The sequence below is a fragment of the Osmerus mordax genome, chromosome 8, assembly GCF_038355195.1.
Source record: "Osmerus mordax isolate fOsmMor3 chromosome 8, fOsmMor3.pri, whole genome shotgun sequence".
Taxonomy (NCBI): domain Eukaryota; kingdom Metazoa; phylum Chordata; class Actinopteri; order Osmeriformes; family Osmeridae; genus Osmerus; species Osmerus mordax.
In genome coordinates this window covers 16,846,435-16,864,147 of record NC_090057.1, presented here as the reverse complement: position 1 = coordinate 16,864,147, position 17,713 = coordinate 16,846,435, and the positions used below count along the sequence as shown (strand labels likewise).

The 17,713-nt window shown below is 43.2% G+C and overlaps 2 protein-coding genes across 2 annotated transcripts; both read right to left on the bottom strand.

Annotated features, from left to right (window-relative positions):
* Positions 1–18: 18 nt before the first annotated feature.
* Positions 19–7,357, bottom strand: tram2 (translocation associated membrane protein 2). The gene is made up of 11 exons (XM_067241385.1): positions 7,161–7,357; positions 5,654–5,717; positions 5,284–5,393; positions 4,753–4,869; positions 4,505–4,563; positions 4,299–4,383; positions 3,876–3,946; positions 2,204–2,308; positions 1,341–1,484; positions 937–1,091; positions 19–844 (listed from the first exon to the last, which is right to left on the bottom strand). The coding sequence occupies exons 1-11, from the start codon at positions 7,278–7,280 to the stop codon at positions 768–770; spliced, it is 1,107 nt and encodes a 368-aa protein (XP_067097486.1). The 5' UTR covers positions 7,281–7,357; the 3' UTR covers positions 19–767.
* Positions 7,358–8,956: 1,599 nt separating this feature from the next.
* xkr5a (XK related 5a) lies at positions 8,957–16,793 on the bottom strand. The gene is made up of 7 exons (XM_067242199.1): positions 16,664–16,793; positions 15,595–15,778; positions 14,083–14,267; positions 13,626–13,838; positions 12,760–12,929; positions 12,406–12,517; positions 8,957–10,582 (listed from the first exon to the last, which is right to left on the bottom strand). Exons 1-7 carry the CDS (start codon positions 16,758–16,760, stop codon positions 9,633–9,635), a joined length of 1,911 nt encoding a protein of 636 aa, XP_067098300.1. The 5' UTR covers positions 16,761–16,793; the 3' UTR covers positions 8,957–9,632.
* Positions 16,794–17,713: the final 920 nt, after the last annotated feature.

Here is a 17,713-nt window from a genome sequence, read left to right as displayed (position 1 = left end):
ACATATCTGTCCTCACCATTTCAGAAAACTGCTATATTTAATAAAGTAATAAACAATTTAACAAACAAAAAACATGAAATAGCATGCGGTATTATCAACATACATGATGCTTCTCTCTAAGTGACCATGGCATAAATGCATTATTTTACACTGACACTACCCAGGGCAGATTCCAAAGACTTGACATTCCTTAAGATCCAATCTCAACCAGGTATTAACCCATTACCCTCAAAATAAACAGTATATTGTCAAAGCCAGCCCTGTCATTATGTCCCTCCAGGCAACTGTAGCATCAGCTACATCCTTCCTGTGCAAAATGACCGTGAAAGCAAAGCCAGCTCATCAACAGAACACAGCACAGCAGGAAACTAAGGACAAATGCTAGACTGGTACAGTACATATGCATAAAGAGAAACATTCAATATGATGCTTAGGTACACCGTGCATCACACATATACATAGAAGTCACTTTAGAATACAAAGGAGCTCAAAAAAAAAGAAAAAAAAAGAAAATGCAGGCAGTGAGGGTGTATAAAAAAAAATTAAAAATACTGATATGAAAAAGAGTAAATGTCTGTTTGGACTCAAGGGATTGTTTTGGATTTTTCTTTTCCAGCATTAAAGCCTGTGTCCGTGGCAACAGAGACCCTGTGTCAGCTCCAGAGACACTTACAAGATGTGGGTGACCAACGGCCCCCATTTTTCTGTTCCGGTAAATAAGCCATAGCCAGGGCTGCCGTTTAAACAACGGCCATATTGGGTGAAACTTAGGGGGCCTTGATTTTCTTGGTCCGGGGTGATGCTCCGTTTTCAGCTTTGATTACACCGTTTTCATGGTGTCCAACTGGAAAAAGGGATACAGAAAGAGAGGAGATTTTAAGCGACCCAATTTAAAAAGAGGTGTCATAAACCCTGTGTGTGTGTGTGTGTGCTTACGGGAGTCTCTCTTCAGCGGCCGAGCGGGTTGTTTGGTGGCAGCCCTCTTGCGTGCCTGTTCGTGTCTGAACTCTCGCCACCGTCGCAGCTGGAAACGGATGAACTTCCACAGCAGCCAGGACTGGGTCAGACACACCAGCAGCAGTACAGTCATCCTACAGGTACACCACACATGCACACACACACACACACACGTGCAAACACATGTGCACACACACGTGCACACACACGTATGCACACACATCAGGGAAGGCTGGGTTTTATTGACAATACATTGTCAATGTTAGTGTAAAGTGTGTTGTGGAAAGAATACCACAAATGAGTTTTCAACTGATGTATTATTAGTGTGTGTGTACAAGAGTATACAAAAACCCATCTACCGACAGTTTCAGGTCTTGTAATACCTTAACAGCGCTGTGTTGAAGTTGCCCGTCTCCCAGTCCAGCCCCTGGTTCTCTGCCCGAGCCAACCCGAAGCCCACAGCCAGGAACATGACGGTCAGGGTCACCATCCTCGTCAATGCAAAACTCACCGCCCACAGGTCAAACCTACACACAGCACACAATGAGTACCCAGGTGACTCATTTTCAATGAGATTGATCAAGTGCCTCGACTCAAAACCCATTTCAAGGTGCATTTGATTTGTGTTTCTGTCTGTCTTTCTAAGACCAGCCATTGACTTAATTGTGCTGTGTAAACTAAACCAAATAACAGTATTTGTCATTTGTAATCATTCTGAGCCTGAAGCTGTGTCAGAAATGCAATTCTGTGGGTGCCAGTAATGCCTCTAAAAATATATCTCAAAGACAAGAATGCTTGGCTGTACCTGATGTTAGTTTCCTCCAGGATCCCAATGACTCGTATTGAGAGACTTGTTGCTCTTGTTGGTTAGTTGTAATGGTTTTAATTTCTTGTACTCGCTGTGAAATATTTTACTGTTGATTGTTTTTCTATAGGTACACTCTTGCACTTTTTGAGTTTCATGTTGTTTAATCGTAACTTGTTGAACTGCATGCTCTTATGGTTCTTCCCTTTGGCACTTATTTGGTTTTTCACAATGTATGCTTCATGTTTGGGCTGCTCGCAATGTTTGGGGCTATTTCGTTGTTATGATCAGTGACCTATGCTCTTTTGTAAAGCTCTCTCTTGGAAGTCGCTTTGGATAAAAGCATCTGCTAAATGCATAAATGTAATGTAAATGTAAGAAGTGTGATTCTGTATTTTGTAATGTCCTGAAGGAAAGTGTTAAATTGGGTGCCGGACTCACATCTTGTGGTGGCTCTCGTCTGTGAAGTAGAAGAGCCTGGCGATGTGGAAGCCCAGTTCGGACAAGTACTGCAAGAACAGCAGCACCAGTCCCACACGGCTTAAACTGCAACAACACACACAACATGGACGTGTGGGAATTCAAATACACAGTACTGTGCAGAAGTCTTAGTCATGAATGAATATTGTCTTATATATTTATTTTTTGTGTTCTGTATTTGTGCGGCAGAATAAAAAGGTGTTTAGTCCTTTCATTGAATTAGTTCTTAAAGTATTTTTGTTTTAATTTTTAGAAAATTTTAATTGTGCCTAAGACTTTTGCACAGTGCTGTAACTTATTAAATCTACACACGGGCTTATCAATTGTTCCCCAATACTCTCTTTTACCTTACTCTTTGACTTTCCCTACATTGAGGTTAAAAAAGGGTAAAACGATGTCCCTGTTCAAAATCAGAGGGTAACGCCTGCGACACACTGCCTGCGACACACTGCCTGCGACACACTGCCTGCGACACACTGCCTGCGACACACTGCCTGCGACACACTGCCTGCGAGCTGCTGCAACGCGCCTGGAAGCACCACCTTTTTTCATTCGGCACCCATGTTATCAAATGGGACCGACCACACTGGCTGCGAAGCGCCGCGACTGCCTGCTATCGCCTGCGATATGCAGCGATCGTTTCGCGAGACGCTTGCGAAATCGGCTGCAGGATGATGAAATACACCATATTAGTTGATATATTTGAATAAAAAACCATGTTATTAAGATTTTACTCCATTAATTGTAGACTACGGTGCACATTTGTAAAGTTGTAGACTTTATAATTACACAATGTTGGTAACGAACGGCCTTTACATGTGGTTACCCTGATGAAAACGAATGAAAATAACCTGATTGATCTGTTGAGCTAGCATGCCCGTAGTTGTTTTGTTTGCTTGAGAGAAACGAGTTGTCACACGTTGCACACAACACACACGTGTGCAGACATATAGCCTATCGAGAGAGAACCCCCAAGTCGATTTCTAAAATCAGCATCAAATGAATTCTCAAAGTTGCAAAGCACAGGGAGCTGAATGACCCCCAGCAACAATTTTACAAGGACAACGTAGATATGGATCAATGCTGGGATATAGCCAATGCCATGTTTATGTACCATGTCAGCGTAAAGGAAAGCTCAGAGTAGCAGAAAGGCTTGGTGACCGGTGCGGAGAAACGCGCGTCTGGTGTGAACAGCTTTTTCTCAGTCGTAGCCGATCGTGGCGCTGCGCGGCGCGTCCAGGTGCTTCGCAGCCACTGTGTCCCAGGCATAACAAGATAGATGAAGCCACTTTATTTAGCCATCCTAAATTGTGTAATAGTTCATTATGCAACCCAGGAAGGAGCTCTACACTTCAGGTGCATCTTACTTTCGATTTACATTTTCATGTATTAATTTAGTAGATGCTCCTGAGTCACCTTTCAGTATTCAACATCTTGTAAAATACACAGTTCAGGTTAAAACTATGCACTTCTAGTCCTTGACTATCTGCTGGCTTCCACCATTTGAACTCAGTTTTGGTGCTGAATATATAAACTTAAATATAAACCTAACATTTTGTGGGAATGTGTTACAAAATCTGAAAAGGCCATTCAGGAAGGGTGGAGAACACAGTTTCACCAGAAAAGTTCTTACTTTAACAGATAGGCTGCTGAGATGTGCAGCAGATACAAAGAGATGTACTGAAGCTGACGTGGAATTTCCTCCTGTAGAGAGCAAAACACAAGCTTAAAGTTACAGTACACACCAATCTTTCAACAAAAAAGCACACATTTACATTTAGTCATTTAGCAGACGCTCTTATCCAGAGCGACTTACAGTAAGTACAGGGACATTCCCCCCGAGGAAAATAGGGTGAAGTGCCTTGCCCAAGGACACAACGTCATTTTACGCGGCCAGGAATCGAACCAACAACCATCTGATTAATAGCCCGATTCCTTAACCGCTCAGCCATCTGACTTCCCTACACACATTCTCTGTCTATCATTTGCTTTCTTCCACACACACACCCATTCTCCCATGACATTCTTCCTGGTTCCCATAGTCCTCCAAACTGACCTTGCGCACTTTCTGGAAATAGAGCTCTGGCAGGGCATGGAGCCAGTAGGCTAGCTGAGTGAGGTAGAAGAGCTTCACCTGAAACCTGCAGTGCAGACGTGCAGGCGCACACACACATACACACATGCGACAGTAGTGGATTAGTGGTTTGTTTTATAAGACTTTCAGTGTTTCATCAGTGTTCTCAGACCCGAGCTGAGGCCTACCTGAGGTGAACATGAGGATAGTTCTCCCAAAGGCTGCTGGGATGCAGGAGGTATCCTTCCTGTTGTGGGAGGAAGAAAAGGTGCATAAGAGTGGGGATTATTTAGAATAAACACTAGTTAAAAAGCTCAATCAACTGATTCCAAAACATAAACCAAACATGTACATTATTTAAGAACTTTATTATTTTGCATTTACTTTAAAAATAATGAAATTTCCACATTTTGCAACCTGTGTGTGAGTGTCTTACTGTTATGAGGATATAAAGACTCCACACACTGGACACCAGGTGAAACACACACAGCTGGCCTGACTCGTTAAACTTGGTGTTCTTGCTCTTTGAGAGGTGTAGTCGCCTGTTAACTTTCTGGAAGAATCATCACAGAATGTGTAATTAGCATGGGTTTTCTCCAACGTAGGTGGCCTACAATATTTTTTCAGGCAAGAGTTAACACCAAGTTCCGGTTGTGCGTCCTGGTTAACCCCCCCTCCCCCCCCAAAAAAAAACTGTCATCATACAGAAAGAAGTGTACTGAAACAAAATACCTTGGCCAAACATTTGTGCCATCTACATATATGTCTTACGTACTTCTGAGAATGATTATCCGTGTCAGTGTTTACCCTGAAAAGATACTGTCCAACGCATATGTGAGTCTTAGGTTGGCTAACTTGTACGTTGAAGGGTGCAGGATGGACAATTTGGAATGCAGCCATATGTCATTTAGGTTTCAAAAGACAAACTCCCACGATGCAGTGGAAGGGGGGATGGACTAATACTCACATCCAGGATGTACTCCTGCACCACAGCGTGTAGGATGATGGTGATAAAGAAGTAGAAGAGGATGGTGGCGCAATCTCTCCACCCATACTGATAGAGTGTCACCTCGCTCTCTACACACACACAAACACGTGCACGTGCAAGCACACACAGCAGAGTGAGTAAACATACACAGTGTAAATTTGTATATACAAAACAATGTGTTTATAGTGTGTATATAATTTTTATTATTTTCACTATGATTTAAATGTACAAAAACCTTTTCGTGGAATGCTATTCATGTGCCACAGTAAGTGATTGTGTTGTTTGTAAAAGTGTTTAATTAAAAGCACAAACACAGCTTGAGCTGGGATTAGGCCACTTCGGGACAAACCTGGTGATAGAGTGCTGATGTTGTACTGAGGTTGAATAAACTGAATGGCAGTCTTTGCTGTTGCCTGGAAAAATAAGTGCATTTAGTAACTTGTTAGATATGAAATGTCTCGTGGACAGCCTTGAACTGGCCAAAGTAAATGTCTCTCTCATTTATGCATTAGCCTACAGACAGCCCAATTTTAACACCTCCCACTTCGGGTAATTTGACGTTGTACTTCGGAAGTAAATTCCATGGGATGACGGTGCGGTTTTAAAAAAAAACTGATCGGCATGACAAGGCTTGAATTGACCAGGATAACCCCTCATCTCGCACTGGGGTGCACCCGTAAATCACCAGAATTCCATGCGCGCCCAGCCACAGGTGCCCTGTCAAAGGCAAAGCCACAAACTCCTTTGAATATCGGTTGTTCACAAAAGTTTGTCCTGACAGTGCACTACACTTTCTTTCAGAAACTCGAAAACCCCCTTGACTCATTCCCTAATAGCACAACAGAGACCTAAACGAATATCCGATTCCGGATAGAAACCTAGAATAAAAGTAGGCTAAAAGCTGCAATGGTTTCCCATACTAGACGCAATGAAAGCATCTCGTTTTAGTGGATTTCACAATTATGCGACAGTAAGGGACACCTTCGTCTATTGAATTGTAAATCTTACAGACGGCCAAGTCAAATGTTTCAGTGACATCGTAAATTATTTACAGCCTACTGTTGGGAGTTAATAACACGATTAATCGATTCATCGAACACGAATTCAGTCAACTCTTTCATGTTGAAACAGCTTGCGACCGCTGCTGCCCCGCTCAAAGATTGAGACGTGGCAGTAACCCGGAGATCAAATTGGGGCAGCAGACTGCCTCAGATGCACAAAGCTCTTTTATGAAGAGATACGAAAACATTTACAATAAGTGTTTGGGGAGAGTAGCTAAGACATTCAAATTTTCCATGCCATCAGACGTTGGCTCAATAACTTAAGCTTAGTCTTCTTTAAATAGGCTTAATGCACATTTCTACCCCACAATGACTAGAGCAGGCTATTTTGTTGATGGGCTATGATCTAACCACAAACCATCTCGATTGCAAATTTAAAAGCCGCTGTAGTTAGTGTCCCATTACGATCATTGAGAAAACGTGAAGATAAATGATCTTCGTACTGAGACGAAGAATACTTGAGGAAGTTGAAGGCTACAGTAAAAGTGTCTATCTCTCCATGATACAACAACGACTAGCCTATACACACTGAACCGTAGGAAACAGTGGATCTCTTCACATGTAGCCTATTAATCGGACAACTTTTTATATACGTCTGCAAATGACAATATGATGATAGCCTAAAGAATATAACCAGGAGTATCATTCAAGCTAGACTGTTCCCAACTGTTTCGTTTTGGGCAATGTAACGTGTACCCAAGGCTCATCTAAATTTGGATCAGTGGCGGACCTGCCAGTAAAAAAAAAACTGCTGAGTGAGACGAGGAAAAACTGAGATTCCAAAATTCATCTCACCTCAAACATCAATCCAATCAAGATAAAAATCACCAAACTAAAGACGATGTCGGCATGGTTCTGAATGAGGAATTCCTGGCTGAAGAAAGGATAACTCTTGTTTCTTCTTCGAAATGCCATTTCAGCAGAATGAGTTTTTCCTACTTTTTTCGAAATCCGAAAATGTTCTCACTGAGTTAACTTTCTCATAGATCTGCGCATGTGCAATCTCTTAAAGGGAGCGTTTCACAAATTCCACTATCCGAGACGGTTCACTTAAATACACTTAACAAAAGTATCAGCGAGAAAATACTGAAAAAAATACAGCTAGTTTTATGTACAGCCTAAATATTTCATTGTGTATGTTTCAATTTATAAACGTATTCCTTCATTTTGATTTAATACATTTAATATATTAATAATATTAAATATATTAAAACAAAAATCACTATCCACTACATACTACAATATCTATAAAGATGCAATAACCACCTATAACAAAACCATCCGTCGAGCAAGGAAAGAATATTTTTCCAACATTATTACAGAAAATGCCAGAAATTCCAGAGTTCTTTTCTTCACCATTGACCAGCTGCTAAACACAATTAACATTATTGTTTCTATTGGTTTTCATTCCCGCAAAGACTGCGGCTTGTGTTTTGTTGAGTTAAATTTGTATTTATATTGGGAAACCACAAAGACTGTGGTTCGAGATACCGCAAAGACTGCGGCTTGTGTATTTTGGATTCCGGCAAAGACTGCGGCTTGTGTTTTGTTGAGTTACATTTTTATTTATATTGGGAAACCACAAAGACTGTGGCTCGAGATACCGCGAAGACTGTGGCTCGAGATACCGCAAAGACTGCGGCTTGTGTGCTTTGGATTCTCGCAAAGACTGCGACTTGTGTTTTGTTGAGTTACATTCTTATTTATATTGGGAAACCACAAAGACTGTGGCTCGAGATACCGCAAAGACTGCGGCCTGTGTTCAGAAGGGTTTTATTACTTGTATTATTGGTTTTATTGATTTTATGTAAAGCACCTTGAGCTGCAATTCTTGTATGAAATATGCTATATAAATAAAGTCTTATTATTATATTTACAAGCTCGTTCCGTTTTTTAATTCAGTATTTTGGTCAATTAATATTCCTTTAATTTTGCTTCTATCCGTAGCCTATTTTTAAAACGATTAATCTTTTAAGTCTCTCACATTATTCATTATTTATTGTTCATTATGTTGTCTTCTAAGCATCACCTTAAGACTAGGCCTATATTTTGTCCTTATTCTCCGGCAGTTTGAGGCAATTCTGCGGCAGTTTGAGGCAATTACTGTATCTCAGTTTGAACGAACAATGCGATAGCATTTAACCTTTGTGCTGCATTCGGGCCACATGACCCAAAGGTTCAACGAACCATCGTTGTGTTTACCCAATTTTACCCAATACAAAAACAAATAAATAGCATTTTCTTTTAACCTTCGCAATGTGGGGGGAGACAGCCCGACAAAATTCCTCACTTTGTTTTTGTATGCGGTAAAGTTGTCGCAATACAACGGTGGGTCACAATGACTGATGGGTCAGAATGACCCGAAGATAACACAAGGGTTAAGCAAAGAATAATATTTTGACAAAATGTGTGTGTTTACTGAGTAAGAGACAAAAGTTTAGTTCACCTGTTTCACCTTGAGGATACATTTATAGTTAATTAAACTAGAAAATATGTTTAATTTAAAACACACCAATAAGACATTTATTGCTCATTAAGCCACCCGTGGCTATTACCTACAGATACATGGTAAAATAGGCAAGCACCTGAGGGGAAACTATGAAAACCAGCATAATTTCAATGTTTTCTTTATGTGTGGATGTTATTGTCGTTCACACATTTTCTCAATCAAATGTAACAGGTCCCTGAACAGAGATAAAAACACATAGCATTGTCACAAAATGTTAGAGAGCCAACTCCTTAATTTAACTCACACTCACATGTGAACATATTTGAAGACAAAACAAGTGCCTGAGATGTTTCTTCTTTTTTACAGAATTATAATGAAAAACAGTATATTTTTGTAAATGTTCCGACAAAGAATAAAAAACATTTTTTTGCAACATAACTTAAAAAAAATGAATTAGCTCTTAGTGTTGAATATTTACTGAGTCATATAATCAACTTCCCAATGGCAAAATGTGTCATATAAAATGAGACACCAGTAACACTTCAACATCAAACAGTTTTGTCAGCTTGACACAGCAACCCTGTTTCAAAGCATTGCCTGCCAGTGAGAATGTTCTTCTTTGGGGTTAGGGAGGTATTCTTAAATGAGAATTTAAAAAACACACTAGGAAATGTTACATTAGATACTTGTGCTTTTAAGAAGCCAACAAACTCTGGCTTGAGCTTAAATGTCAATGCAGATGGATTGCAGCTGTAGTCCCCCTTCCTTGCTCATCCTCCATTTAAGATGTGGACCACAATTAATCTAGTCATGGATGACTAAAAATTGTCTTCTTCATTACGGCGTGACAGTATCAGCTGCCTCCTGGGGCCTGTGAGGTGGGGCACGCTGGAATCCTGCGTTCCAGAGTCCAGTTTGGGGGTGGAGGTGTAGCGAGGCCCCATCCTCCCCATCAACCCCCGGACATTCCTGTGCAATGCAGGGTCGCTGGGGACAGAGCTGAGGCCTGAGGAGGCATGCTCCCCCAGGCCGCCTGGCTCTCTGTCCAGGCGGGGGTTACTGGCGCTGCTTGGGGACTGGGGGTCGGCACTGAAGTATAACGTGGAGCTGGACTCGGTGGGGCAGAAGTAGGGCTCTGGGCTGTCTCCAAACACCGACTTCCCCTCGGGAGAGCTGCGTTTGAAGTCGGACACGGGAGACTCCAGTGGGCTTTCCATCTCCAGGCTGTCATCCTCTTCCTCCTGGGCCTTGTTGGACGTGGGCTCGCTGATGCTCTGGAATTCCTCCTTGCAGTCGGAGATGGGTGCCAGGCCCTTCCCCATCGACTCGGAGGTGGAAACCCCGTCGCAACTGCCCCCAGCCACAGTGGTTTCCCCCCCATCTTTGCTCTTCAGCTCTGGGTTACACTCCTCTATGTCCAACATGGCAGCCACCCCGCCAGCACCGTACACCCGGTTGATCTTCCCCACATCTCCTGTTTTCAGCGCCAGCCGGATCAGGAGCCAGTGGTGGTGGTAGCACGGGCAGGAGTCATTGGGCCTGGCACCGCAACTCCCAGGGTGCTCCACCAGCGAGCCGGCCACCCCGGACAGGGAGAAGCTGCCGTGGTTGTGCAGGGAGGCGGCGGGGAGACTCTTGTCCCCTAGGGATAGTGAGGACTCGTCCCTCTCCAGACAGGTGCTGCCCATGTGGCTGTGGTCGAGGCCCTGGGAGATCTCGGTGGACTTCGGGTGGAGGAAGCGGTAGTACAGTACCAGAGAAGTGGTGCCTGGAACGAAGGCATAAAAGGAAGTGAGACTTGCATATCTAACTGACTACGGTTTCAGAAGATAAATATGGGTGACAGTGAAAAGTGAGCTTTATCTTAGTGAAATTGGACAAAAGATGGGCAGATATCGTACGGTATGCAGCCAAGACAAATGCAGACTAAGTACATTCACAAAGCATAGCACATACAGAGAGCTTGTTATACAGAGTAGCGTGTTGGGTGCAAGAGAAGAAATGCCTTAGGGGCCACAAAGCAGTTATTCCACAGCCATGAACTGATCATGAACAGTTCACAAAATGCATACAAAGGCAACAGCCTATTTCTTTTGGCTCTCTAATAGCTCTGAGTACACTCTTTGATCTTCCTCTTCTGTAATCTATTACCAAGCCTCCAGCCAGTGTTTCCCACACAGACTAATTTGTGGCGGTGCGCCACAGAATCAACACCGGCCGCCACATATTGCGTTTCGTTATAAATCAATTTTTTTCTTAAATGCCATTTAAAACATGCAGCATATTCGTTCAGCTACATTTCCTTTCCCTGCTCTCCCTCCGTCTCTCTGTCACTCACGCGTCTCTCACACACACACACACACACACAGCGTCAGCACACGTTAGCAACAACGCATAGATCCGCCGTTCTAGACAGACAGCGATAACAGCGAGCCTTCAGTATTAGTACCGTAGCTAAAAGTCTAGGAAAGTTGAGGCTACTTTTCGCTAGGTAGCCTATCTACGAACATGTCTTAATCTGCTAGACAAGTGGGTTTCCCTTCGTTCTTTTGGTGAGCAGTCTCACAAGCCCTACTTACCCGGCGTCATGGAGCCGACCAGCTAAATAGTTATTTAGCACTAGCGTTGCAACCTGCATATATGCAGAAATTGTTTACAACCGACCGACCCCCACAAATTGCTTTCTAATCTGTGGGAAACACTGCTTCAGCATAACCTGGGGCTTTTGGCTGGTAGTATCACAGATCCCAGATGCACTGTAAGTAAGTAAGTAAGACTTTATTTATATAGCACATTTCATACAAGAATTGTAGCTCAAGGTGCTTTACATAAAATCAATAAAAACAATAATACAAGTGATAAATAATTCTAACAATAATAAAAATCCCAATAAGATCTCTGTTCAAGAGAGAAAACATCTTTAAAAAGTAGGAAAACCCTTTTGAGATAAAATTACTTAAATGCTTCGGTAAAAAGGTAGGTTTTAAGCTGTCTTTTAAAAATTTCTAGAGTGTTAGCTTCCCTAATATTTATGGGTAATTTGTTCCATAGTTTTGGGGCGTAATTGACAAAGGCCGAATCACCAATCTTCTTATGACTGCTTCTGGTGACCTCTAATAGGCCTGCATTTGATGATCGCAGTGTTCTAGCTGGTGTGTAGTTTATAAAGGAGTTAGCAATGTAGCTAGGTCCTTGTCCGTGTAGAGCTTTGTATGTGAGGAAAAGGACCTTAAAGTCAATTCTGAAGGTAACAGGGAGCCAGTGTAAAGTAGCTAGGACAGGACTAATGTGTTCTCTCCTTTTAGTTTTGGTTAATAATCTAGCTGCAGAATTTTGAATGAGCTGTAGTCTTTCAGTGGTTTTCTTGGGAAGACCAGTGAAAAGTGCGTTACAGTAGTCCAGCCGGCTGGATATAAAAGCATGAATTAACTTCTCTGCATCATTTTGGTTTATGAATGGTCGTACCTTTGCTATATTCCTCAGGTGAAAGAAAGCTGTTTTGGTCACTTTATTAATGTGAGAGTTGAAATTCAAATCTGAGTCCAGGATTACGCCGAGACTCGTCACCTCTGGTTTGTGACTCACACTTACCCAACAAAAAGCTGCACAGCACAGCTGTGGGGAGGGTCAAGCTATCCCACGATGCCTCACTGAGGAAGTCAGAGGCAGCCAGCAGAAGAGTGGCGTTCTCCAGCAGCATGACCTAGGAGGGACAGAGGTCACAGCATTACGTACACAGAACAGGGACTGACACAGTGGATGAAGTCAGCGACTGCAGAGTCAGGAGACAACTGGGGGACACTGCTGTGTACGTGAATTGTAGGTCACAGAAAAATGCAGCAACAAACACAGAGGGGGAAAAAATGGGATAATGATGGACACAGAGACATTAATCACGCTAAAACAAGCTCTTGTGGGCCTTGTTCCAGCGGACCACAAACGCACCACATAGAATCCGGCCATGCGGAACCGCGAGGGTCCGTCTTTGACGTTGAGAAAGAGGAAGATGTGGACCAACCCCAGGGCACTGTTGAACAGACGCCAGCACCAAGGGCCTGTACAGATGTCTGGTTGCTGGGAGACCAGCCAGAAGGAGGCGGTGAGCCAGTGGAAGCCTGAAGGACAGATTAGAGATCTGAGTTACATCAGTTTGTGGGACATGAAGGAGAAGACAGCTGTCTCCTTGTAGAGTTAATTGTGATGAACATGCCACACACTGTTTTGTACTGCTGTGTTTATTTAATTTATTTATTGTTTGTGTTTATGGTACTGACCTGAGCAAAACAAATGTTCCTTTGTGGACAATAAAGAACATCTATTTATCTATGCCAAGAGAAGCTGCCTGGAAAAACCCATTGCCTCATTATCAGTGCCGGTCCTTCCTACAGGCGACATAGGTGGAGTCAGGTGGCTGAGCCGTTAGGGAATTGGGCTAGTAATCAGAAGGTTGCTGTTTCGATTCCTGGCCGTGCCAAATGACGTTGTGTCCTTGGGCAAGGCACTTCACCCTACTTGCCTCGGGGGGAATGTCCCTGTACTTACTGTAAGTCGCTCTGGATAAGTGCGTCTGCTAAATGACTAAATGTAAATGTAAATGACATAGGCAGCATAGGGCGGCATGAAAAAGGGGGCGGCTTCCCGAGTGCATACAATTTTCAAACGAGTGTGTCGAGACAAACCTTGCCTAGGGCGCCAAATGTGCTATGACCGGCACTGCTCATTAGACCCCTTTGACTAGGACTGTTGCTCAAATTCCAAAGATTTTTTACTTAATCCTCCCAAACTTGGCATAATTGGAAGCTCTCTCTCACCTGCCACGCCAAGGACCCACCAGTTGAAGACCCGGGCAAAGAACATGAGGCTGGCCACCCTGGCGCCGAGCATGCCGCCCCTCCACAGCAGCTGGCACAGCAGGGCGGCAGGGGGCATGGCCAGGTGGCCCGGTCGGATCAGACAGCACGCCCGGCTGTACAGCACCACGGCCCAGGACAGAGACAGAAGGCACAGGCCACAGCACATGGCCACTGAGGGGAGGAAGAAGAGAGAGACGGAGAGAGAGCGATAGATAGATAGAGGGATAGAAAGAGAGGGAGAGACAGAGCAGGAGAGAAAGAGAGAGAGTGGGAGAGACCATAGTAAGAAAACCCCTTTAAAGAGTATGGACCCAACCCTAGTCATATTTCCATTCTATTCTATTGAGTTCCATATGATCATATACAGTCCAAACTTTCTCCCACCCTCCCCAGCCTTACCTAGCGGCTGTCTTACCTGGAGACATGAAGCCAACATCTGTGGCCACCAGGATATACGTCTGTAGCAGGGTCTGCGGGAGGGTGAGCAAGAGCGCCTCCAACAAGCGGAGGGCAGAAACATCAGCCTGCTGCATCACTGCGGCGCCAAGTTCCCCAGCCGAGCCCTGCATGTACCACACTGACAACATACAGTCCCATAACCTGCCACAAGAGAGAGACAAACACCAGAAGACTGAGATATAAAGCTTTAAAGGGGTGATTGATTGCAAAACCGATTTTACCTTGTCATAGTTGAAAAATTATAATTGGTGTGTAAAATAGACATACAGTGAACCTCAAAGTCCATTTAAACCTCTTTCATATCAACATTTCACTTCTCACTACTATTTTGAAACTGCAACTTGCAAACGCTAGCTTTGAAACAGTGCAACTTGTGACGTCACAAGTTGCAGCATCAACTTTGTCATGCCCCAAAATTTACATTTACCCGCACTCTGGTTTTCTGGTCCAGGAACATAAACGGAGGTCGCATAGATCTCAGACACTTTTTTAGCTAGCTGCGCCTGCTCTGTACTTCCACAGGAATTACAAATAAGAACGTTAATACGTTTTCAAGATATTGAAAATGGAGCGCCGTAAATGCAGTGTTCCAGGCTGTATCGGGAATCCTGACACTTTTCACCATCTTCCCAAAGAACAAGACACTAGATGTTTATCTATGGGAATATCCCTATATATTAATGCTGATTTGCAAGGAATTCAAGAACAGCTATATAGCGAAAACACCTAGATTGTAGGCATGTAAACTAGTTTAGTTTGCTAACGCAAGAGCATAGGTAGAATGTGTGATGATTTAGCCTAGTTTATTGGCAATGGGGCTAACGTTATTTCATGTTCCTGACTGTGTTTCATTCAAATAAATAACCCGTGTTGTCATGTAAATCTACAATTCAAGATGCATGTTTGTCCAGATCTATTTTTCAGCAAGATAGCTAGAGCTAACTGAAGCTGCGTTGAATTACGATAGTTTGTTTGCTAAGCTGTAGTGCTAACGTTACCCACCTAAGGCGATCCTGTTTGCTTCGACAACAGAAGTGGAAACAACTAATGCAATAATTTCAAATTATATCTAGTCAATCTGTTGAAAACAGTGTTGTGTAGACACAATAGATTTATTTGTTCATTTTTATTTCAAGTCTCCACCTTCGTTGTTTCAGTGAGTGCTGTTGGCCGTGTTGCGTCTTTGCTCCGCAGCTTCACTCGTTGTAAACCAACCAATCATCGTGCAGCTTATCTATATATTCATGAGCTTACCATAAAAGGAGAAAACCTAGCGTTTTTTCCTGGGAAAATTTCACTGGATGTATCAGGGGGCATAGAACAGCACCCGGGCCATTTTCAGCCCAACCAATGTTACATACCCTATTTGGAGACCTTAAGGAACAGTGTGAAATACCCCCAAAAAACAGTCAATCACCCCTTTAACAACACATAAAGTCTGGCCGGTTGAGATCCATTCGGGTGTCACCTTTTGAAGATTCCCAAGTGCAGTATATGCATGACTGACAGGAAGCATGTCCTCTCATCACCGTCGTCGTGGTACCACTTCAAGCTTAGCAACTGGGCGGCGGTCCCTGGCAACAGCAGTCCGAGGGTGAGGCCTGCCCACTGCATGTCCTCGTTCCATAGGTAGAAGCCTATACAGTACATCACTGTGGTAACCCACACACATGCACAAACACACACACTTTCAGTATCCTCATATCTGAAAATTCTTTGCATCATTTGAAAAAAGTAGGCAATGGTGTGTTGTAGTAATTTCTAAAATAGGAAATACATTATTATTTTAATTGGATTTTGTATTTAAGAATTGACAACATTTATATGGTTTGTGGAGAACATTCACACGAGAGTAGCCTACACTAGCTATTGGACATACTGGTTCGTTTCCTTTGTCGTGATCCCTATTACCGACTCCATCAGTGGAGCCTTTGCGGTAGGGTATTTTTATCCTGTTGAAAGGCATCCGTGTCGAGGACAAAAGTGGCTTCACCCGCACCCATTCACCTCGTCTCTCGTGTCCTGCCCGTGTCATTGATCTGCTTACTCATGAATCTCACGAGCACCCCTGAACTCACTGCACGTCCGTTTCCAGGACAACGGCAGAGGGAATGGTGCCCCATCGAGCGCTGAATGACAGATGCTCAAGACAATGCTTGTGTAGACCATATGACAAACAGTTTTGGAGGACTGTTTAGAGTGTCATTTACATCCTAGCTACTTCTAATATCTACAGTAACAGTGTATGTCCACAATATATCACATAACCGTATTTGGCTCTGTGTCTGGGTCATTTGCAGGCAATATACATCAAAGTATGGCATAAGGGATGCACAAGGTTAGTACTAGAGTAGATGATAGAAGCGCACCACGATCTGTCACAGAAGCCAGTCTAGCTAGCTCGCCAAACCCGAAAGTAGATGCATTACAATCGGACACAAAAGCAATACTGTGCAATTCAGTGTTGGGTGGAATGAGTTAATGTAATGTCACTACGATAACGTTAGCTAGCCTAGCATTCATTCAGATCCACTTACGCGCGCTTCTTTCGGCAACGATAACCAGCGCCGACGCACCAAAGAGGATTGCCTGGCACCACGCTATCCAACACCCGGTCCGAGCTGCCGAGGGCATCGTACGGGCGAGCGGCCCAGCGGCTATCAAGATACGCTGATGTGTAAGTCAAATTCAACCGGGATCATTTTTATTGCCATCCTTGACCCTGGCAGATCCGTTAGCTACCTTCTTTTGGCTTCTGCCTGCCTCCTGTCAAAATATCTGACGTCACTGTACGGTTTTAAAGCGGTAGCGTTCCAGTTGAAAGTGTACTGTACTATCCTGATGGTCACCTTGGCTTTCGCATCATCGATTTCTTCATCACGATCCAAACTTTCCTGAATATCACTTCTGTTGTTTTAATGTTGTGTTGGCTATGTAATAATAAACTGGTTTTACCATAGCCCATAGTTTTGCAGGTACCTTTTGACAAAAATAGTATTTCTTTCTTGAACCTGTAGGAGGAATAAACCTGTTTAGGAATAAACTACAGCGTCCACATGTGTATGAAGAGAGAGGATAATGACATGGAAGGTACCGTGACCTAAAGACTTCTCACCCCAACTACTGTCTTTGGTCACAGCTTGGAATCTTATGTTGTTTCCTTTGTTCTGAAAGATGGAGGGATGAAAGGAGGGAGGATGAAGGAGTAGGATTGGAGGATTAGCCTTCCCTATTATTGAGAAGCCCTCCTCTTCGTTACATTGAAATTGTGTTGCCCATTGTTATGCAGCACTCTGTTCTATTGGTCTATGAGTGTATGTGTGTGTCTGTTTATGAAAAGGGGTGTATTACCCTCATAATTGTGTGTCATTCTATTCATTTGTTGGTGACACATTTCATGGAAGCCCCACACCACTATTGAATACATAGTTACGTGAGTATGAATGACATCCAAACTTTTTTCCCTGCACATCCTCAGGATAACGATTAATACAAATAACTCACATTGCTAAGTAGTCTTTATCAAAAGTGAATTTCCTAGAATGTTTTAATAATAATACTGTGTGTGGGTGTGTGCGTCCATGTGT